Source organism: Hesperophylax consimilis, chromosome 8 (genome assembly GCF_061612785.1).
Source record: "Hesperophylax consimilis isolate HC1 chromosome 8, BYU_Hcon_1.0, whole genome shotgun sequence".
Taxonomy (NCBI): domain Eukaryota; kingdom Metazoa; phylum Arthropoda; class Insecta; order Trichoptera; family Limnephilidae; genus Hesperophylax; species Hesperophylax consimilis.
Genome location: NC_142843.1, coordinates 14,497,059 through 14,522,551, shown reverse-complemented (window position 1 = coordinate 14,522,551; position 25,493 = coordinate 14,497,059). Strand labels below are relative to the sequence as shown.

The window sequence follows — 25,493 nt, the reverse complement described above, 5'->3', positions numbered from 1 at the left end:
ACACCTGTTGAGATATATTTTCTTTTGCTAAATTTTTTAAGAATTTTTACTCTTATTTGTCGATCAGTTAGTAAATTTTTTAATAAAACCAGCAGCTTTCCTCTAATTCCTATTGCCTCCAGTGTTTCTAATAGTTTATTTGTATCAATGGTATCAAATGCCTTAGAGTTATCTATGAATAAAACCAACACTTGTTTTTTTAGATTTAATTCATAATTTATGTGATTTGAAAATTCCTGGAGCAGCATTTCCGTACTTTTTTTCTTTTGAAATCCATATTGGTTGGGATCCAACAAAGAGAAATATTCTAGATATTTATTAAGTTTTATGGAAATGTATTTTTCAAGTATTTTTTCTAGGGCTGGCAATATGCTTATTGGCCTATAATTTTGAATATCTGTATGTTTGCCCCCTTTGTAAATTGGCCTAGTGATGCTACTTTTTAGTTCATCTGGTATTACTGCTTACGATAAAATTAAATTGATAAAGTGTGTTATAACAGGCCCTAAAATATTAATATGTGTCTTAATGTCAAACATTCGAATGTTGTCAATCCCTGGTGACTTTGAATTGTTTAATTTGCTAACAATAATATTGATTTCTTGGCAGGTAGCTCTGGGTAGGTACATACTATGTTGCACTTCATTCGGCCTGACGGTCGATGCTAAATAATCACATTTATGTATCATAGAGCTAACACTATTTGTAAAATATTCAACAAACTTATCCGCTACGGTTTCTTCATTATTCGTATTTAACATATATTTCGAGATTATTTCGTCACAACTACTTTTGGACTTGCGTCCTAATAATTTATTTATTTCATCCCAAGTTTTTTTTGTATTTCCAAAATAATTTTTGAATTTATTGTTAAAAAAGGTAGACTTACATTTAATAATCTCTTTTGTCACCTTATTTCTGAAAGTTTTATATTCCAATTCAAAGAATTGATTGCTAGGAAAATTCTTCCACCTTCTGTACAATGAATCTTTTTTTTAATGTTTTCTAAGATATTAGAAGTTATCCAAGGTTTTATTGACAGAGGTCTTTTTTTGGGTTTATAATTCAACATAACATAACATAACACATACAACCACACACAGACACACACGCACACGTACACACACACAAACACTCACACACACCTCTCTCCTTCCCCAGCACACTAATTAACTTAACTTAAAAATGTAACTTAACCGTAAATGTATAATATACCTCCTATGTATATATGTCAGCGACATGTCATTGGTACCAATTATTATACTAACTTTTATAACTTTGTAACTATTGTCATCTATGTAATTATGTACTGTTTGTTTCTGCAATAAACAAAAATAAATAAATAAATAAATAAATAACGATTTTACTCTGTTCATACAAATTCTTAAAGTTGTTTTTAATTTTACTATATAGTATATTGCAATCTTGTTCCTCAAGCAAGGAGTGCCACTTAAAATTATGAATGTTTTTGTCGATTTTGTTTTGCGATAAAAACGAAATTGACAAGCTGAAATCCAATGATACCTCGAAGAAAGCAGAAACTTCAGTATTAATTAGAAATTAAAATAACAACGGGACGTCCTTATCGAATAAAATCATCGGCAATCATCGATAATCATCGGCAACCATCGTCGACACTCACCTGGCTAGCGGCATCATCTTGGAGGCGAGGGACCTACTGATGCAGAATCCGGCGCCCCCCGTGGCGAACCAGAACGAGATTTTCTGCTGCAAAACAAAACCAAGAACATCATCAGTCAGACAGTCAGTCAGATAGTCGGACAAACAACCATGATCAAATCACCAAAAGGAGAAACAACTCAACAGCTCATCAATCGGACATACGTTGGAGTTGAAGACGGTAATCAATAATACCATCGCACAAAGAGCAAGTCATAATTTCTTAATTCGAATCGGCAAAGAGAGAAGAAAAAACCTCATATAACTCAGCGGGATTTAACTTTTTCATTCTAGGTGGCGTAATTGTAATTATGTTTTGGCTTAGTTCGACAATGGAGAAAACATGTCCAAACAAAAAATCACTGAAAGAACATTAATAATGCCATGAACAATTACTCCAATTACGTCCATAGATGGAACTGTAAAAGTATTGCTTCGTACCAGCTATCCGGTATGGTAAAAAAAAACATTTCAACATGTAATAAAATTTAAATTTCAATGTTTTTTTGAGTTGTATCATTACTCTGATGTATGTATCCAATCATCTCTAACAATAATCATAATAAAGCAGTGAATAAGTCAGTATATTATGTTATATTCAATCAAGTTTAGTATATGATTACTGTCTCATTATCTCTAGCATTCCTAAGAATACGCCAAACCCTTGCCGTACATTCGTATATCCCTCGATCAAATAACGTACACGTCTTCGAATCTCGTAGATGTAAGACAAAAGATTAACAAAGCGAATTGACAGGGATATATAGACTCATCAGCAAGCATTGTTATACTCACTCACATGATCCAGAATATCTTGGAAACTTTAACAAACAAATTTTGTAAAGCTTGTAAATACACAATAATATAAAATAATAGATTCATGGATTTAAACCCTTAAGACTAAGCCTTAGTTAAATAATGTATAATAGTAACTTTATAACGATGTGTGTTTTCGTCGGTTAGTATAATTTGATTGAAGTTCTCGGCTTATTCTAAATTGAATCAGGGGATATATGTAAGCTCGAAAAGACGGGACAATTAAAAGCAGAAAAAATATATTTATGTTTCCAAAACACAATTTTGGAAGCTTTCACTAAAATAATGTTCCCTTGAAGAAGAAGCCAGGTAATATCATTTTACTATGAACCGTACAAAATCCTACCATCTTGTCTGAAAATTTAAGGGCGAATTAATACAATAGGAAGAGGCATAGTACGAGAGCAAATTAAATTAATGGAATAATAAGGTACCGAGTACCTACCGGTATCAAATCCGAAAAAGTATATAAACAAAAAAAGTATATAAGAAGGGCACCCACAAACGTTACAACTAAAAAAACCATATACAAAAAAAGTACAAAGATGTTTTTTTTCATTTGTTTATATATTCTATTATATTACAAAAATTTAATACACATAATAGTTTAGTGCAACAGTAATCAAGAAATAAAAAATTGCTATAAGTTATGCATATAAAATTATGGATATTATTCACCATTGTCCAGAATGTGTAGACTGGTCAACTCAAGTCAAAACCTTAACTTTTTTGGAATAAGTCTAAATGATTTTTGCCAGTCGCTAAACAAGTGACGGAATATTATAAGTGTCCTGTGGTCCTGACCCACGGCGTAGTCTTGACTTGATTCGACTTGTCACTTTATTTTCTTATATTATATCTACCATATGTCTTTGCTTTCATGTACCTTTGTCTACTCCTATATTTTTCATTTTACTTTATTCGTCTTATTATTTTGTAATTTGGACGATGTCCGTTAATAAATAAATAAATATAGAAATTCAATGCAGAAGAATAGTATTATGCTTAGCTTAGTTATATTATTGAGGTATGTTACTATAGCCTTCTTGTAACTATATTCCGTGCAGTTGAGCACATTTACAATTATTGCCAACTGCATGTAATTTAAGTACTCGGTCCTAATATTGTTGTTGAAATAAAAAAAAGAATTCTCGATCTAGTTGGTATGTTGAAGGTGAATAGGCTCAATTATTTTTATGAACATGAATGATTACTACGAACTATCGAGAGGACGACTTATTTTTTATTTCCCCTTTTTCAACCGACTGCAAAGATAAGTATGTCGTTGTGAAAATACAGATATGTCGGAGTATACAATTGTTTGTAAACAACAAAATAGGTTTAACCACGTAGAATCTGTGACAAGCTGATGTTATCAATAGTCAATAAATAAAAGTTTATAACTGTGCATAATATTTTTTTTTGTAAATGAAAAGTATGGAACGCCATTTTGAAAAATACCATTATTTCTAGCGTATTTCCATTGAATCCATTTGCCGTTATCGATACGTAGGGACTGGGTTTATTTTAAATATGATTTTATAAAGCCAAAATTGTATTTTCTCCACATTAACTAAATAAATAGTTAAGTAATAACATAGATCACTGTAGAAATGTATTATAAGTTTGTACAGCGCCCTTGAGGTGTTTTTGCACAAAAACGGCGCTATACAAGTCATCCAAGTATTATTATTATTATTAACTAATTTTCTAACATTCCATAACTCTGCTGTCTTTGCATCTGTACAGCTCAAGTAATTAAGTGTCAGTCAGACAAAGAGAAAATTAAATAAACGATGCTGCCAAAACATTTTCATAAAATATTTCGTACCCATTTTACGCTGCAAGTGAAACATCATTAAGTTTAACGACGTACTTAAATTTAACAGCGAAATAAGCGGGTTTTCCGTTCCCCGAAAATGCACTTCCACCCCTTAATTATTAGCAACATTTTAAAAGGTGCCCACGTCCAGAAAGCATTAAATATTAAGGCCTTGTAAACGGGGTGGTCGTTGAAAGGCTACTGGCATCGGTCACTTCGTGCTTTTCAAATAATTAAGTAGTAGTAACAATACCATTTGCGTGCAGTTCATAAAGGGTGAAAAGCTGTTCCTTTCCTAAGAAAAACGAACCATAAAAAAAAATAAAAGATAATCATTTCCAGATTACGAATAACCTGATAATATTTTACAATCTCCTACAACCATCACAGTAAGCGGAAAATGTTGCTCGTGTCGTGGTGGAGGACTCAGGCAGCCGATGAATTGAACATCTGGGTGGGACCCACACGCGTTGCCAACTCAGCCACCGACCGGTCAATATATATGAAATATTCAGTTAATAACTCAGCTGGCCACAACTTGGTCACCGAAAGATGATAATCAAATAGTCATTTTCAAATACGCAATGCGCAATTCATTCTAGAACTTGAAAAACTACACACAGTTTACCTTTCGTTATAGCGCAAAGCACATCTCTGAGCAATTCCTTAGTCCAGTGACTCAAGTCAGTGGCGTGCATTGCTCGATTCGAGTGAGATTTGTGCATTGAATATTTTGAAATGAATATTTTAGTATCATTTTCCTCATTTTTTTGGAAAAAAACACATTTTTTCTTGGAGTCACAGCCTTGCAGCCTTTATGAACTGCACGCCACTGGTAGTAGGGTGTCTCTGTATTCTGTATGCTGGCAGCGTGAAAGTAACTCCATAAAGCCTACACAATTGGAAATGTGTAAAATGATTTACCGCTGTTTTAGTTGTTGATTTTGTGATTAAAAATCTTTATAACTTTGTTTCACTTATTTTAGACAGGCCCGGAGTTCTCCCTGAAACGGACGGGTGAGGAAGTTTTTTAATTGTAATGTAGGTATTACAATGAAAATCCCCCACGAATTAACAGATCATAAAATAGGAATGTCTTTACTAGGTTTGTAATAAAATTATTCAAAAATGATTCATTGCTATACAGCAACGACATTATATTGTGTAGATGGATATTTTTATATTTCGTCATAATGGGGATAGAGTCACAAGAAGGAAATCCATAAAGTGGATTTATTTTTGGTATACTACACATGGACCAACTGATAAAATGTAAAATGACGATTTCCAGAAAATGAGAAAACAAGTCAGCCGAGCATTAAACTAATTAAGTAACTAAGTAACTATTAAGTAACTATTTAAGTAACTAAACCGATATTTGCATAATTTTGCTTAACATTATAAAATAAATTATTCCTTTATTATCATCAATCAAACATAATATCGATAGTGTAATGTGAGTTACTGTTGGGGTATTCAGACGTATTGCGCTTCCTCTACCTTCTTCTCTTCGAGCATTTCTTATAACATTACAGTGTCCATCATCCGCACAAAAATATGTATTTTTCTAGAAGCGATACCGTATCACATTTGTTAAACCGTGTTAACGTGATCAAGCTCATCAGCGATACTGCGAAACATTGGCTTAATACCTTTGACAGTCAAAGAATAAAAAAATAAAATTAACCAATTTAGAAAAATTTAAGCGAGCCATTCCCTGTTTTATATTTATGAGCTTATAGTTTTAATTCAGCAGAAGCATTGTTTCCACGAAGAGAACTCGAAGCGTTCCCATTGCATAATCATCTTCCTTTATTTCCTCGCCGTTGCCCGCTGGCCATTCCTCATCCTCGCATACTCCGGGCAATCTGCACATTTTATCGGGACCGTTTCACCCTTCTGGTCATCATCGTCCTATCCGATGGACCAGGTCGTGACTAACGCGGGCCTATCGCGATGGCCCCGCCACGGGCCAAGACGGGCCCCGGTGCCGAGCCCTGCAGTACGCCGGATTCCACGTAATGATATTCAAAGGAATCATAATAATACTCCCCGTGCGCAATACTAATCGATCGAGTTTACGGTCCGCTGTTTGTATCAATGGACCAATGCAATAATGAGCACACAGTTTTTATCTCTCAGAATATTATTATGTACAATGATCGATTAAATAAATTGCAGTTTGTTTTCAAAAGATTTGTTCTGTACCATTGCCACTGGCTGATTAATGCAAATTTTTATTTATTTAATATGGATTAAATTTAACAAAATCCATTCTGGCCAATATATTTATTTTATCTATCAACCGTTTTCGGAAGAACATCCCAAATACAAAAAAACTTCTGTTTCCGCTAAACCGTTAAGACTTATAACTACTGACTTAAAACTAGTGACTTACATCTAGGTGTTTTTGTTTTTATTTTCTGTTTTTGTTTATGTATTTTGTTACAGATGACACAAATAAACCTCATTTTGACTTTGGTTCAAGATTTTGCTTATGATAGCCTGCGATAAGCGAGCCCTAAGGGTCTGAGACAGAGGTGTGAAATCGTCGGATCACGACAATAGAAAGAATTGTAATTTTTTTTGCTGGATTTTATTTAGGTATTGGATCCAGGAAGGAGTCTGAAAGGGTCGAGAGGATGCACTAGGTGGCATGAATGGCTGGGAGGTGACTGGAGAGACTAAGGTAGACTAGGATGAGGTGATTTTGAACAGCGGTGCTGCCAAGGTCTGTTATCTATGTGAGGATGTTGTGTCGGCGCTCTTTATTGGCAGCAGACACATGTCAGCGCTATATTAGCGGCGGACACATGCCTGAACGGATGACGAGCCTCGTGCTGGCACAGTTGGTGGACGGGGTAGGTCTCTCTCGCTGCAGCAGCTGGTACAGTTCCTTCGCTACCTAGGATTCTTGCAGCAGAGTCTCCATCTTCTGTCTTCGTCGAGCGTTACAGCGGTGCTGCCAAGGTTTGTTGTCTATGTGAGGATGTTGTGTCAGCGCTCTTTATTGGCAGCAGACACATGTCAGCGCTATATTGGCGGCAGACACATACCTGAACGGATGACGAACCTCGTGCTGGCACAGTTGGTCTAAATAACAAATGTAGATCCTAGGAAATAAATTGTACAGCGCCCTTGAGGTGATTTTTCACAAAAACGGCGCTCTACAAATTATCCAATTATTATTATTATTACTTATATCTAGTGACTTACTACTAAGGCTTTAAACTTCTGACATAAAACCAGTGACTTAATGACCTACATATTTACAACTGTTGCTTAAGGTTAGAAATATTCTATAGACTAGGTCTATTTCATATTTATTTCAGTGTTTGATAGTTTTACTGTCGTTCTGAAGAACGGCCTTCAATAAATAAACGTGTGATAAAAATACTGAACTTTAAGATTGTTGTCTGTAAATATTTATAACGTGATAAGAGTACGAGCTCGTTTAAATGTGACTTTAAGACGGAATTTAAACTGTTTAAAATCCAACTCAATACGTATAGTTTTATAGGTCCCTCTTGGGATCCCATTCCAAAAGTGGTATTTGCCGTGGAAGTGGTATTTCGATAGAAACTGAAAAACGTGAATGTGCAATTGGGATTCAGTTACTATCTCACATTAAAATTATTCATATTATACTATAAATTATTCGGTTAAGGTAATAAAATAGGAATCTATTTAATGTTCATTTGAAAATTAGATACTACTGAATACCATAAACCCAGAGGATTGGTCGGGGAGAACTGAAAAGAAAAATACAATAATGTAAGTAATTCTTGAGTAATCTTATTGCTTTTAGGAGTGAAAGAAAAAAATTAAAACTCATTTCGGACCAGTCAAGTTCACTAAATATTTATTTCGCACAAACAGCTGGCACGGTGGAGTGTCTCGCCTTCTTAAGGGGCACTAAGAAAACTAATTTATACCTATTACTTGGAGACAAACGAAGAAAAATCGTGAAGCAAACACAATAAACGTCCAACTCTTACAAAAGCTGCAACAAAAAAAACATTGTTGCGTAGTTCTTCAAGCAACCTTTTCAGAAGTGTAAGGTGGTGTTTGTACAGCATATGGCGGGAAATCAAATAAACAAAAGAACAGCAACCGTGTTCGTGATTTGAATTTGGTGATATCGAGAATCGTGGTGCTCCATATATGATGTACTGTGGCATGTCTCATCTGATGATATCTCAAGGCGGGCAGATAGTGCCAGGCATGATGTTTGGTTTGCTCCATGAATAATGAACGAACAGTACGAATGAATGTGAATGTTGGCCGAATGAAGACAAAACATTCAAGTGGTGAAACAATGCAGCAGCTCAGAGCTATTATTCATTCAGTGTTTAACTAAGCGTCAACATTACGAACAATACCAAAACTACTAAGTTGTTTATTATTTGTAGATCAACATTCCTTACGGTAGATGTAATGGCGTAAAAGTTAGCTGCTGACCCTGTAGGTACAGTTTTCAAGTCTGACAAATAAATTATTATATATATTTACCAATGGGCTTCGGCATTAAAATACTATGTTTTGGGTACAAAGATACCTCAGATTGTTGGTTGTTCTGATTACTAATCTATCGATAATAGATCGATGCCCATTTCTAGTGCAATAAGAATCTTATACTGATTTATTTTTGAGGTATTATGCCGTATTGGCTGTGAAAATCTCAAATCATATCTATTTTACAGATATCACAACGTAGCACAGAATAAAGAATAGTACAAGAAATACGACGTGGGCGTGTTTCTTTGCTTCGATTTCAGATGCAGAACTGTTTTTCATTTTAATCTAATGGGATAGCAATATACGACGCCAGGCTGGTATAAAAGACATATAGATCGTGCGTGGTGAGCGGTAGTCAGTTGAGACCTTGGTTTCCTTCAAATCTAATTGGAGTCATTTCTAGTGCGTATTATCCATTCAGTGCAATGAAGCCAGCTCGGGGCTGTATCATCAGTACAGTAGCATCGACTAACTGCCTATACAAGACCTGTATTTATAATCCCAAAAATACCATTACTTAACACGGCTCACAACGACATCCAACCGGATGACGATGTAGTCTATAGAAACCCACATGAGGAAATCTTGTAAAAAAAATTAGCAAAATGTGTTTTTCTAAACCACTATTTTCATCCGAAATGTGGTTCCATGTGCCTCACTTTCGGAGACTATTTTTAAAACTAATGGCAATATGAAGGTCCTAAATATTCGAACACATAAATAAATTTAAAAATCAACCCGTAAAAAACAAAGTTTTTATATGTATATATTTTCAGTTTTCGAACTAGTTGCGCCATCTCTTGGGCCGGCTAGCAACCAATTTCAAAGATTTGTTTTTGGTTTGACTGAGGATTGAACCTTCCTCCCCGGGGACTGGAGTTAGGTGAGCTTAAAACTGCGCCAAATCCCGATTGGGTAGGACCGGCAATTATTTTGTATATTATCTACTATAATGTCATCCAATTTCAGAGAAATGTGTACATGTCCCGTGAGTATGTGTGATTGCTTTCAAGTTGATACAATGGATTGTCATCGACAAATCTGCCGAGTTTCAGTTCGATCTGCATTGATTTGCATTCATTCATTCACGAAAACAAAAGTGAAATTCAATTAGTTGTATGTATTAAAAAAACTCACACATCAAGGCAATAACTACTTAAAAACTCAAGTCTTAACACTTTCCTTGCAGATGACTGTATTAAAGGAAATTATTACATAACATCTGTGCTGTGTATTCTACCAGCTTACCTATTTTTAAAGTATATAATAGATAAAGTATTAATACTGTTACATAGATAGAGTAAATACCTTGGTGTTATCGCGATTCAGTATCTGCAACGGAGCCTGGATGGATGGCTTCCCGAGGTACCAGTCCCTCTTGGGGCTATAGTCCTGAAGTAGCTTCACGAGGCGAGGAACGTTCACGTAGTTATCATCGTCAAAGTGACAGAACCATCTGAAAGAAGGAGAAATCAGTGTTAAAGCGACGATCGGACAGTTTAACGTTAAAATGAACATTTTTTAAAACAAATGCTAATCTAATCATTAAACTTTTATTATATTTTAATGGTAAATTATTGTTTATAAGTCAAGGATTTTATGCATAGTACAAAGGAAAATACATTATTATTGTCTTGAAACACCCATATAAATTGAAAACATATCCCGAGAAAAAATAAATTGATTGAACCTGTATACTTCTAATGGTCGAGCAGCTGACCAACAATCAGAAGACTGCGGGTTCAATTCCCGTCGGTGGCATTTATTTTTTATCGGGTGATTATTTCAAATGTATGGGTTATTCAGGTAAATAATTATTGCTTATAATAATAAATTTAACTGTTATTCAGGGTGGATACATATTATTATTTTATCATAAGGAATCGAAGAGTTATTTATAAGATAATTACATCGTAAAATCAACATTTAATAAACCAAACAAAATATACAAATATATAATTATACATAGGTACTCATCGATATTTGGTCGAAGTATATTGTATATAATACAACGTAAAAAAATAAATAAAAATAAACAATAAGGATACTGAAAACACTCATTGTGTTTGTGGTGTTTACTAAATCGTTGTTTTGTTTTAAATTATAATGTTACATCATAAAGTATCTGCTTCATATCAATAAACACTCATAATAAGTATCTGAAATGTTTGCATCAAGAGATAGACTCAGCCATTTTGATTTTAGATGTTTTCAAGATAAAGTTGAAAATGTCTACATCTCGTAGGATGTTTGATGTCTCCCATTAGTGAATTTTGCGCATGGTTAGACTTATATTATGGTATTCTCAATATCCATAAAATACTAATAAAGACACCAGTTGATTATTACATTTTAAACTAATCTATATATGTATTTAAGTAATAATAATAATTGGATAATTTGTAGAGCGCCGTTTTTGTTAAAAAATCACCTGAAAGGCGCTGAGAAGAGCGTCTGTGGCGGGCGGCGTTGATTTTATTTGTATTCAAATCTACAATTTTATTCCGAGGCTGGCTTGACCTTCAAAACAAGAGGAAGATTACTGTCCAAAAAAGATTTTGAGAAATCTTGCGTAGAGCCCGGTAAACGCCGGGGACTTCAGCTCCTGGGAAGATATTTACATATATATATTTACTTCGGGGTTGGACAAACTTAACTATTAAGTAGCCAGTCTCTGAAAGGGCTAGTAACTAATTTATAATAATTTTAGTATAACTAAAAGAGTAATTTCCAAATAGTTTAACAGTATCTGTAAGGGTAAGTAACCATGCAAAAGAATTAAAAAATCAATTAAAATTATTTAATATAATTAAAATAGTAATTGCCCAATAGTTTAACAGTATCTGTAAGGGTCAGTAACTACGCAAAAGAATTAAAAAATCAATTTAAAGTTATTTAATATAGTTTAAATAGTAATTTCAAAATAGTTTAACAGTATCTATAAATAGTAAGTAACCACGCAAAAGAATTAAAAAATCAATTTCGTGTTATTTAATATAATTAAGAGAAATTTACAAACGGTTTAACACTGTGCAAAAATGACAATTTGAACACCCTGCCCCAGAAAATATAAATATTAAGGAACAAGTTAAAAATATACCATACAGAAGATAGACATAATGTGGATAAAAGCTAAAAAGATTTATAATTACGATACCTAATATTTTGTCTATGATCACGCATGATGCGTCACGCCTCCATGGTAATGCAAACGTATTGAGATATAAAAACATAATGAGGATTTTATTATCATGAATTGTTTCCGATAGTAAAAGAGATTCTCCACGATTGCATCAACCCCCATATTACAAACCGTGAAAATCGATCAGCGAGTTTCCGAACGGCAACTTTCAAGGTTTAATTATAAAACCCCGTGGTCTTGATAATGCACCAAGATCTCCTCAAGAGACGATTACTTGACCGCGAGGATGCAAGGACAGGTGCAACCTGCAGAATCTCAAACACTGCCAAGTAATCAGAAAGATTTGTGGAATAATGGGCCTTGTGCAGCAGCGTTCAAGTGTGTAATTTCCGAGAACAGTGTAATCCATTTAAGATCTGATTTAGTGATAGGAGTCAGTACAAAAGGAAGAAGTGCCTACAGACACCTCGCAATTACAAGTCAAGAGGTTGAATGGCTACCACGGGTGATTAATGGATGGAGGTGCGCGAGTTCGACAGCGCGCTCTGCGTTCTGCGCTTAATTGCGTACAATGTTAATGTTGAGGGAAAATGTGAAAAATTAGATTGAGAGATTAAATAATCAGGTTAGATTGTTTTAATATTCTCTTTTTATGGAGGGATAAAGGCAGTGATGAAGAGAAAGGAGATGGAAAAGATGAAGGTGGGGAAGTACCTGGCTATTCCAACATTGACAACAAAGCCAGCTAAAGCCATTTCAATCAACTTTTCAATTCTGAATGGTGGTCATATACCAGGGCGATGCTGAGAGTATTTTCCACTCTGGAACGTGCTGCAAATATACTACATATTATATTTTATTAATAAATTGTGAAATAAAATAACCTTAATTAATTAAATAAAATTTATTTGCACACGCCGGGATTTGAACCCGCGATCTTCGGATTGCTAATTGAGAGCCTTACCCCTCGACCACGGAGGCTGTCAAATTAGTTATTCACTTGATTAGGTGGTACCTAGATTAGAAAATAGATTTCAAAACGGTCTGATAATTCCGAGTAAACAAGATTCATTTTTACTTTTTGTTCGATATTTTAAAAATAATCATTGGATATATCAAAATAGATTCAATTTCCACTGGAATTCCTAATTTTTTTTACTACTCGGGTAAAGAACTAAAGAGTAAATTATCAATTATGATACTGACCTTAAAAAAAATGTGATTCGGAAAAATGTTGAAAAAGCATTCTCTAGTCATTGAATACCTACAAGCTTACTGAAATGAATCAACCTTCGAACTTCAAATATCTCAAAAAACTCGAATAACGGATTACAGTTAACGTACATACGCTGTGCCAAGATAGAAATAATATCAAAATTAGATTTTCCTGATATCCCTTAAAAATTAATAATTCTCTGATATTACCATGAATCCCACATCAATCAAATTCCCAAATAATTGTCGGTTTTCCTAGTTTTGACGGTTTGTGGCCACTCTTGTTATTGATCAACCAAAAGGCAAGAATAATAGTTCATGTTTAATTAACAAGTTAATTTATTGAATAATAAATAGTACAAACATTGGGGAATATGTCAAAAGTTATGGTGACATTGCATTGTGCAAAACAACTAAGAATTAATAACAAAATAAGTAACACAATTTATTACAGTCGTTAAATAATTTAGGTTGGGGTATTTCAAACTGAACCATGTTTATATCGAATTGGTGTACATTATGAATACCAAAACGTATGCTTTAGATAAATTCAAGGTTTTCCTATCGTTTAGCTTGAGTAGAATACAATTAAAAAAATAAATTACTCAATAAAAAAAATAAATGTAAACTACTAAAAAATATTTTTTTTTTCAATAACGCGTAAAGGAAACAACTTTTAAAAAACACAGTATTATAGCCAAGATTATCTGTGACAGTTTCACTTGATTAACTTTTTTGCTTTCTTATAAAATTATTTACAAAATAAATAAAAACCAGTTTTGTGCTTGAAATCGAACGTTTCTAGACTCCGTTTGTCAAACGGTTTTAATGCCTATTACCTACAGTATAAGGTAAACGAAGAATATACACATTTTTGGCTTGTAGCTTCCTCTTAAGTGACACAAATCGACGATCAATGCCATCTTTAAATTTAGTCATTTAAAAGGTCCCCCTTTAAACGACGACTCTCGACCTATTTCAGCTTTTGATCGAATCGTGATCAGCCGTCAAACATAACGATCAACACGATCGTTAAGCTTGACGACCGATCAAAAATAATCAAAAGCAAAAAGGGGCGAAAATCGGCGTTTAACTGGAACTGTTCAAATGATAAAAAATCAAAATGTCTCTGATTGTCAATCAATTGTGACGAACTTTAAAACACCACAACCTTACTTCGTGGCACTTCTGAACTTCAGTTCCAAAAAAATTATGCATGTTCCACCCAATGTTTTCATATATTACTTTTTGCTCCTCGAAACAAGAACTCCGTGGCATAGAAGATTATAAAATTAGAACGGGTGCTACTCGTATACAAAGGCGAGAATAATAACAGCTCATAGCTTGAATACCAAGCTTAATTCAATCAAATATGAATGAATCCAGAGACCAACACAATGAATACAATATGCACGGTCTCATATTTAGATGATCTCTGTTCTAATAACAGACTAATTGTTCTGTTTCTCATGAATTGTATTCATATTAATAATAACTGAGTGAAACGGCCGAGATCCACAGACGGCGCGAGTGATTAGGGCAAATAATTGGCGGGCTTAATTAAACACAAACTAAGCTTCGAACGGAGCGCATTTAGAGGTGTAAAACATTTTGCGGCCGAGCAAGGTTCTACGTGAATTTTTCAAGAGAGCTTTTACGAACAATTGAACAAAAGGCTGTAAAATTCAATTAGAAAATCCACCATTCTCTAACTACACTAATGTCACAATAGGCACGGAAAAGCTGGCGCGGTTAAAGCGATTGCAAACAGTGTTGGACGATAAATAAACGAATAACTTTATTTTAAGTGATAAGCTCATCTGCCTTATTGCCGTTTGCAATGAATAGAAATACCGATTAAAATGTGTTATGGGCGTGTCTGTGTGCCCAAATAAAAGTAAAATTTTAACATACCTTAAGTGAATTAATCAAACATTTTCACCTAACCATTATAAGCTTATGCAAATGACTAAAAAAATATAATACTAAAAGAATTTAAATGACGTATGTATGATTTAGATGTTGAAACACAATTTAAATTACGTATGTATGATTTAGATGTTGAAACACAAATTAAATTACGTATGTATGATTTAGATGTTGAAACACAATTTAAATTACGTATGCATGATTTAGATGTTGAAACACAATTTTTTTGCAAACATTCATTTTCACTACAGTATTACTGTTATTTCAAAATTTACATTATATTCTTGCTTGTTATTGTATTTTAAAAGATAAAACATAAAATCATGAATCTTTATGTTTCACTTAATCACAACAATATTGCATTATTATACCGTAACTTTAAAACTTACTTGATATTATATTTTATTATTTTGTTTAATTTAAAACGTGTATTTCTTTTCTAATTTTATTAGTAAATTTGTATTTTGTTACCCACACATAAAATTGTTTCGTGTAGGTACATGTCGTAAAATTATTGGAAGAATACAATGGTCGTATGGAGAACATATCACAATACAGCACTAGCGCGAATCCTGATTATTAGTTTTTAATCTCAACCCCAGTAGGATAACACTAACTAATTAACCATCACACCGTTTCTCCGCAGGGATAGGCAAAGAGGAAGTAAAGACAAACAATTCATTCTTGGAACACACCCCTTGCTTCATTCATATTCGCACAACGTCTCATACATACTCTTTTATTATTCTGACGCTTGACATGGCCCGACTCAAGTATCTGGTTCACTTGATCGTGCCATGTCTTCCTCGGGCGTCCCCAACTTCTTCTACCATTCACATTCGCGTCATGTGTTCTCCTTACACTCCTTTCTTCGTTCATTCGCGCTACACACGAGGAAGGAGAATAAGAAAGAGAAGAAGCCTGGCTATTCAGATAACAAATTTCATAAGTACAACAACTTACATATAAGGTCGTTATAAAGTACCGCATTTTTTATCATGGCTAAAAAAAAGTATATTGTGAAAAATGTTGCGCACAGCTCAGATACGTCAAAAAGATAATAGACAATTGAATTTTCGCGAATTCAGAACTCGAGACGAGTACCCAAGTACCTAGGCACTTTGAGAAGATGTTAATTTAAATTTCAATAGTTAATTTTTATTTATCGTATCTGATTCATTACGTAATGTTGTATGAATGGTCTTGTTGAATCTTGATAAACTAAAGTGGCAGAACGATGGATAGGATATGAAAACACTGAGTCATTGCTACGATTATCTATAGAAAATACGTATGTATAATTTAGTAATGAAGTAGTAACGCATTGAACCTTGTATTCAATGAAAAATAAAAACAAAAACATATCCCTTTAAATCTATGTAGATATCTTACCTAAAGTATAAAGGAGGTAATTTAACCCTTACTCCATAGACTTATATATATACGCAAGCATACATTTTTATCGTGTTAACTGTAATCGGCACTTACACGAAACTAAAAAAACAAAAATTATTTTTTCGTTTCATATAAAATATTTATTCAAAAATTATAAAAACTTCACAAATATTTTTCAAAAGCTCAATATTTTGTTCATGGAATTATTTCATTTTTTCGGGAGCGTCTATTGTAAACGTTTAAGTAGAAATACAAAGCATGGTGTTCACCCTTTCTAACACCGTTTAAATAGAAATAGCTCACTTAAAGACACTGAGGGTTGTTGACGTCTGGGAGAAATATCTCACAAAATTGCTCTAGGGGTTAAAAAACTTTAAATGAAAATAACAACAATAACGTAAAAAAAAACGCATATATAAAAATATTCACAGGTAGGCAACTCATACCAATATTGAAATTTCGTGCTTTTGAAATTGCAAAATTAATACTAATATATTGAATAAACAGGTCAGGTAAGCTTTGTCTTTCTTTTTCATAAAAAAAAAATCAAGTGGAAATTCGTTTTAAATTTGAAATAGGTTACGTGACATTTTTAAATGTCCTAAAACTGTAGAAAGTGCAAACATAGTATGCTAAATATTTGGCAGTTTAAATGTGTAATATTCGATTTCCTTTTTTATAATTATTATCTTCGATTTTTAGCATTATTTACGTGAGGACTGTTTAGAATTTAGCACTTAGGTAGGCATCACGGTTTTAAACCAAATGTGCTAAGTTTTAATCAACGGAAAATACCTACTTATGTAAAATGAAGGTAGGTAATAAAAACAAATTGTATCAATTTATGGTCATATAGTTAATACGGATTAAAGATTTTGCCTATATTTCAAAAAAATATATTGTGTTAGGAATATATCTATTTTTCATGATATTTCTTTTTTAATACCTGCTGCTACCCCAAAACTATACTTACTTTAAAAGAGTCATAAAAACCATTTCGCGTATTATGAATTATTTGTGTCTCTAATGTAGACAACCATTACTATCAAAATAAGTTATTATGATGATAATATCCGCCATGATGACTTTAAATAATGTGCACTTAAATCTCTTATTCGGATCATTAATCCAAACAGCCTGTAGAGGTGGTTCAGAGTTGCCATCTGCCGGAAAAGTAAAACTATTTTATATGCGTATAGGTTAACATAAAGTAAATAAGTGTGGCAACATTATGGGCATAATAATAAACGCTTTGCATTCGCTCGCGAAATGGAAACTGGAAATAACGCGAGCTTTATGTGTTGCCGCACCACATTAAGTAGATGCCTACTGAAAGAGATAAATAGAAAAAAAACTATTTTAAATTTACATAATTTTTTATGTTAAAACTTTATGATAAACCGTTTCTAGAGGTCGTGGACTGTACATTATAGATTTCATTGCTGAAGTTAAGGATCGACAACACAAATATAAAATGATAAAAACCTTTGGGTTTTCTTAGTCTTTTCTTTGTCATTTTAGTGGATGCTGAGTGGAGGGTCTTTTTAAGGAGGGGAAAGAGTAAACAAGGATTTTTAAGAGCCTCCTATCGTAGGAAGGAGGAAATAAAAATGCCGCCAAGGAATTCTACAACCGAGCACATAAAAAAAAATCAATCAATTTTCATGCGGAAAATGCTGGACTTGCGTTATAAGATGTCTGTAACGTGATAATATAAGGTGATAGTGTAATGTGATTTTCAAAACTAAATAATGCGACAGTAAGGAATTACAGTAATTTTTTTATCATGAATGTTCATTTTCTAAAGTAAACACTAGTATTTTTTTTTATAATTTTGATTTCATTGTTAAAATCGTTTTCAAAGTGTGCATTTTTCAAAGGCCGCCAAAACTATCGAAATCTGACAGGGTACACGCGACGTCATACGTACCTCAGTTTTATGGGTTAACAATAAGGTCAATCCCAATCGGGAGGTATGAAAACAATAAACCCAATTTAAATATTTTGCCAGATTTCCAAGAAACATGAATTCTTTTGAAATAATTAATAAACTGCAGTAGTGACATGTGTGCGAGTATACGCAGCGTAAATTGGCACACAATTGTCCGCATTCTTAATGCACGAATTTAAGCAGCAGTTTAAGTGCCGTCAGGAACCGCCGACCAATCACAGGGCGTTTGAGTGACTTTTAAATGACGATATATATAATACAACAAATATTCAGAATCAGCATTTGTTGATCTGCTTGAATAATATGATTTTAAGCCATGATATTTTTCAATGATGTTCCTTATTGAGAAATCGAACCGGCAAAATAAATGCGCAGACCATTACACTCGGTAATCAGAACCTGTGGTTGAATTTTTTCGAACTAGAGTGCAAAATCCGCTATATATACCTACTAAACTCGGCAGGTCACAGTTAGTTTTGTTCTGTAAAAAGACACCTGAACGCAATTAAATCGGAACACAGTCGTCCAAACCGCAAAGTCAATACATACGGCAAATTCTTTTAGATTCTCGTGCTCGGTAACGGAATACAGAGTTAAATGCTGTTTGCACCCATTCAGATTAACCAGGTACTTAAGCGTGCACTTTACGGCACAATATATATGGTGGGACATTAATCATTATCCGCGGTACTTCTGCGGTAGATGGGAGCACTAACTATTCGTGGAATATTTTTTCATGCAGCGGAATTCTCTGTCTGATTTAACGGCCCTTCGTAAATACGGGCACATCAAACGGGGCTTTGATATCTATGGAAAGGTAGATACAGCACATTTTAATGGAGAGTTGTTAAATTTAATGGAGATGTAGGGAAGAATTTATTACAGGTGCAAAAATAGTAACGCATAAAACCGAGAACGTTAAGGACACATTCTTAGTTAGTTTTTTAAAGATCGAATGTTAAATTTTTAGAAAAATGCGCATTTGAAAGGTAAGCTCACGAAAGAGAAAATTTTACTAGCTGAAAACCACTGTCCTGTAAATTGCCGACTGAAAAGGCTGTGCCAATTACATGTCACCATAACTCGCCGTTTGAGTGTTGCTAATGATTCTGATCGGAATCTTTACGGATTTTTTTTTAGTTGACGCTGTCTGGTATTTATATTATCGACTATAAACTACAAGTTTATTTATAGTACCAAAGAGCTTCAACTAAAAAAAAAACAGGAATAAAAACGATAATATGAATAAACTACAAGTTCATTTATAGTACCAAAGAGTTTCAACTAAAAAAAAAACTGGAATAAAAACGATAATATGAATAAACTATAAGTTTATTTACAGTATCAAACAGCGTCAACTAACTAAAAACAGGAATACAAACGATAATATAAATAAACTACAAGTTTGTTAATAGTATAAAACAGCGTCAACTAAAAAAAAACAGGAATAAAATCGATAGTATGAATAAACTACAAGTTTATGCTGAGTACCAAACAGCATCAACTAAATAAAAACAGGAATAAAAACGATAATATGAATAAACTACAAGTTTATTTATAGTATCAAACAGCGTCAACTCAAAAAAAACAGGAATAAAAACGATAATATGAATAAACTACAAGTTCATTTATAGTACCAAAGAGCTTCGACTAAAAAAAATTGAATAAAAACGATAATTTGAATAAACTATGAGTTTATAATGCCAGATAGCGTCAACTAAGAAAAACGGGAATCCGATGGTAATAATCGGCAGCAACACTCAAACGGCGAGTTATAGTGACATGTAATTTGCTCAGCCTTTAAAATCTGCAATTTATAGGACAGTGGTTTCGATCTAGTAATATTATCTCCATAATAAGCTCTTACCTTTAAATACAATACACACCGCGTATAATTTTAACATACGAGTTTCTCGTAATGATTGCACCGAGATAAATGATCCCGTTAAAAAAGCGATAGCATGCCAATTTTATGATAAAATATTAGTCATTCAGAATATATCTAGAAATCGTGTTCTTTTCTTTAGGCGATGCCATACGTAGTAATGCAATATCATGTGTTTTTGGTTTGAAAATTTGATCGCCTTTTTATAAGCCCAGAAAAAAATAATGTATAAGGCCTATGAAAACTGCTTTAAAGTTCAAAATCTCCTACTTACGAACCCATTTTCGTTTATGATTTTATTGTATAATGAGGCCAATTAAGTTATTAATTGCATCGTGTCTTACGTCGTATAATATTTTAAATTGAGCCGCTATCAATAACAACCCTTACGTAGATGGCGATAAGGTTTAAATTCCCGCCCAACACCATCCGCCTGTTTTGATTTATGCAAGAAAAAAACATGGCCAAGAAGTGCCTTTTATTTTATTTTGTGGATGTTCAGGCATAAATATTCAATTTTTTTTCGACCATTTTATAAATAACTTAATTTTCTACATTATACAATAAAATCATAACCGAAAATGGGTTCGTAAGTAGAAGATTTTGAACTTTACAGCAGTTTCCAAAGGCCTTTACATTATTTTTTCTGGGCTTATAAAAAGACTTATCAAAAAAACACTCGATTATTTCAAAGGCCAACATGTATTCTACTCGCAGTATTTAATTAAAGCATCTGAAACATTTCTAGGCGACCAAATTTTCAAACCAAAAACACATGATTTTGCATTACTACGTATGGCATCGCCTTAAAGGTAAAACAGAAATATTATCATATTGTTCACCTTAGAATATTGACCTAGTTAGGTGCATACTGAAGTACAAAATAAACAAAAAAAAAAGAAAATGATTCTCAAATTACGAACTGTGCTAAAAAACATTTACCAAAAGTGCACAAGCTCAAATTTACTAACTACTACAAAGCCTGTTACGCTATCTCAAATACCTATTAGCAAAGAATAACTTTAAAGCGGGGTTCATTCGATCGGACGAGATTCCGTATATAAGAACAAATTGGTAGCAGATACGATCGTCTTCCCGCTATTAAGGAGAGAAAAAATCCACGCTACCTTCTAGGCCGCCTACGCTCCTGGTAGTAATTGCAGGCAACGCGCCTTGTAAGCCGCTTAAACCAGAATATAAGACCAGATCTGGACAATTAGGTTTGCCGAGTATGCATTAGCCGGGGTACTTAGGCGAGAGCGAAATTATAAAGGCGCGGTACGTTATTAAAAACAAAATAATGACATGATGTCCGGCGTCTCGCATTTTAGCATCACGTCTTCAAATGATTTTTTTTTGAAAATTATTGCAGTGTTTACAAAAGGTCTGAACTCGATATGTATTTTTGAAAAAATAATATGCGGAAAATTTTAATTTAAAGCACATACATGCTCGCAGTGGCATTTTTCTATGACCAAAGGTAGACTTGTGTGTAGTTTTGTTGCAAGTTCGGGATATGAGCATTGAATATTTGAAAATGGTTATTTGATAACGCTTCCGCTGATTTTTGAGGCCAACTGAATAAATTACCAAATACATCGGAAAAATGTATTTGATCAGAAATGTCGAATTTTTTAAAAATATAATTTTTGGTTCGTTTTTCTCAGGGTGTGCACAACTTTTGAGCCAATATGGACTGCATGCTCGTACAGTGCATTTCGACAACTTCGTTGTAAAAATGTGAACTAGGTACTTGAATTGCTTTAGCTACGTTAAGAGACCAGATCTAAATTACATACTTCCCACTATCTTATTTTTCTCCTTCTACCACATTACTTCCTTCCATCCCCACAATACTCCTCAAAACTTGAATCCATAGTTCCTCTAGCCTCGGACAATTAATAAATAGTCTAGCGCGGTGTCACGTAATTTAAAAATAATTCTGAACGGAGCGAGGCCATAAACAATAAAAAGCTTTGACATTACGAAGAAAGGATACATTATCATACGCAATAGTTAGCAATTTAAGTCGAGGATTTTAATTTAGTAGAGAGTTTAAAAGTTAAAAAGTACCTACTCTGAACAGAGGAAGAATTCCTTACGTGGCAGAATTTGTCTTACAGCCCGTTGGAATAATTCCAATCTCTTATTTAACGTTTACCGAGTGCAATAATGCTCACAATGAATTACCCTGGTTTCCCAGCGAGCAGAATTGAAAAGGAGGAAGTAGATACTAGGTAAATTGTACAGCGCCCTTGAGGTGATTTTTCACAAAAACGGCGCTCTACAAATTGTCCAATTATTATTATTATTATTATTATTATATAATATGTATATTACATTTCCTTTCATCTATCAATGTCGTATGAATGTACACAACCCTACCAAGGCAGGCAAGATTGTTTAGCTGGTGGGTGTAAACACCGCACAACGTTGGTTCAGAACAACAACAGCTGTGAAAGCTTGAGTAGTTCAAAATTATTCACATACGTCTTAGAGCGGGTTGTTTCACAGAATTTGAATAATTCATCAAATTTCAAAGTTGATTTTCAAGTTCTGTGAAGGTTCTATCCATGTTCTGGTACTATTTTAGTTTTGTGAACAACTGATTATGAATAGAACCTTCACAGAACTTAAAAATCAACTTTGAAATTTGATGAATTGTTCAAATTCTGTGAAACAACCCGTCCTCATTAATGTATAAGGACTGAGTCTTTAACACGGCAGAACTTGTTTATAAATAAACTGTTTTTTTTAAATAAATTGAATATTAATGTTGTTGGATATTATGTAAGAAAAACTAGAATAATATTTTTTTAAGTAATACGTACTATCAAGAGTAAAATTAATGGCTAATAAAAAATATTTGATCTAAATCGGTAAAAAATCGGCATTACGAAATTTGTAGGTTAGCGAAATTATTTTTATACCGAAACGTCATGAGTTTTAAAAAAAGCATTCAATTGTAAAAACATAAAACAATATTGTTGAAAAAAATTGTGTTGAAACTACAGATTGTCACTAGAGTTTTTCAAATTCGACACAAAAAACAGTGTTTAAACTACAGATCGTCACTAGAGTTCTTCAAATTCGACACAAAAAGTGTGTTGAAACTACAGATTGTAACTAGAGTTTTTCAAATTCGACACAAAAATGATAAATATGTAACTAAGTTAACCGTTGCACGTATTTAGAGCCCGTCCTGAGACGGGTTTAGAGCACTTGTTTCGTAATAAGTAATAATACTTCAACGTAAAGAATCCACCTTTGTTTGTATTCCTTTAATCGTTATTGATGTTTGAGCAGGTAGTGTGGAGTGGAGTGCCTAGTGGAAAGTCAATCACTTTTTCAAATGGCAGCCTTAAAACCAAACATGTTCCATTTGGGATGATGACGGTCGTCAATCAGCGGACAGTCGCGTTCTAATGGGGAATGCAAACATCGTTATTCCTTTCCATCCAACCATTAATCACAATTGACAAGCGGTCTTAACTAGGAACTTCTTTAATTAACTACGTACAAATAGAGCAGTGCTGTAATAAAGTGTTTCTTCGTGAATGTACCTACCAGTCTAATGTGATGAGAATATATCTGCTGCCTTGTAAGGTCGAGTGGAGTGAAAGATATCGTAGAAATATATTTTATTCTATTTAATTATTGAAGACAATATTAGCGAAATATAAATATAAACGAAAACAGGTCCATATATTTTTGTGTTTCAAATTTTCGTTTAAGAATCGCTAAGATTGTCTTCAATAATTAAATATTACAAATTGAGTTTTCACTCATTAAGTTATTAAAAAATAAATATTTTATTCTTATTATAACTCCTCGTAAGAGACCTAAGAAAACTTAGGGGATGCCGTGGGAGGGTTTTTTTTAATGAAAAGTGAATAGCGAACGTTTCTTTCAGCAAGAGGAAAGCAACACTACTTTGAATGCAAACAGGAACTTTTTTTTTGTAAAAATCTTTTTTAAGTATTCTGACTCCATGGAAATTTTATTACAACCGATTTTAAAATAATGGCAGTATTTGCTCTTCATTATTTTGTGGTATGCGGAAAAAATCTGACGAGGCTAGCCACAAAAGAGGGTTTAAGAATTCCTTGAAAAAATGTGTCGTACTATTATATTTTGTATCTACTCTTAAGTATGTAGTTAAAATACAGTATTCCAAAGCATTTCTCAAAACCTTTTTAAAACACAGTAACAAAACCCAGTACCAAAAATATGAGTACCATTTACGAATGTGATATGAAAAATTATAAAGATTTTGAGAAATAAAAATAAATTTGGTAGGTACCTACTTGCGATTAGCATTTCAGTAGAAAACCAACCATGGTCTTTAATTAATTATCAGTGGTCAAATAAATGTACCTACACCGTGCATAATGGGTCAAAATTGAACAAAGAGGCTGGTTTGGGGCGACCCTTTGACCTCTCCAACTGGTATCTATTGACCCATCGCCTTGTGACGGATACAGCGGGAGGGATAGATTCATACGTCCGTCATTCCTGGATCCCTAGATTCCTACCCACCCCTCATACCCTTTTCCTTTCCAGAATTTCCTCTCCTTAAAAATACCCTCCACACAGCATTCCCAAAGATGACATGGCCCTGGCCCGAAGGGAAATTATTTTTACACACGGCCTCCTGTGTGGGGTTAATGTAAAAAAATAAATAAAAAACGCTTTCTCAAATAACTCACTAATAATAATAACAAAACGTAATGATTGAAATTCCCGTTCCTATCAAGTTCTCCGATAACTCTATACTTTCATAATTTTCTTGATCTGCCGTCACCACGATGAGTGTAACATCAACTTCAAAAGAGCCTACGAAAGACTATGAACATAGCATGAATTGAAAAATAATTAATTACAGCCTTAATTGGCCTTAAACTAACTTTTCTTCAAACTATGATAAGCTTAGGTTAAAAAGTGCAAATATTTACAAATACTAAATCAAAATACTTAAATCACAATTGAAAAAAAAAATACAACAAGTAATAATACTATACATACGAATGTAAGAGAATTAGCATAATATGTTCAAACCCAATTACACGAGAATTTATGAGCTGTTTTCCATAAGTCAGACCGGTGATTAATGCGCCCGGGCGGTGGAAGGCAGGGGTGC

The 25,493-nt window shown here is 33.5% G+C and overlaps 1 protein-coding gene across 1 annotated transcript in view; it reads right to left on the bottom strand.

Annotated features, from left to right (window-relative positions):
• The window catches only part of fng (Fringe glycosyltransferase), a 266,175-nt gene that overhangs the window by 42,953 nt on the left and 197,729 nt on the right, over positions 1 to 25,493 (bottom strand). Inside the window, exons 4-5 of the mRNA XM_089634917.1 lie at positions 10,145 to 10,292; positions 1,643 to 1,728 (exon numbers count right to left, since the gene is read on the bottom strand). Coding sequence (XP_089491043.1) covers positions 1,643 to 1,728; positions 10,145 to 10,292 — 234 coding nt within the window. The remainder of the gene's footprint in view (positions 1 to 1,642; positions 1,729 to 10,144; positions 10,293 to 25,493) is intronic.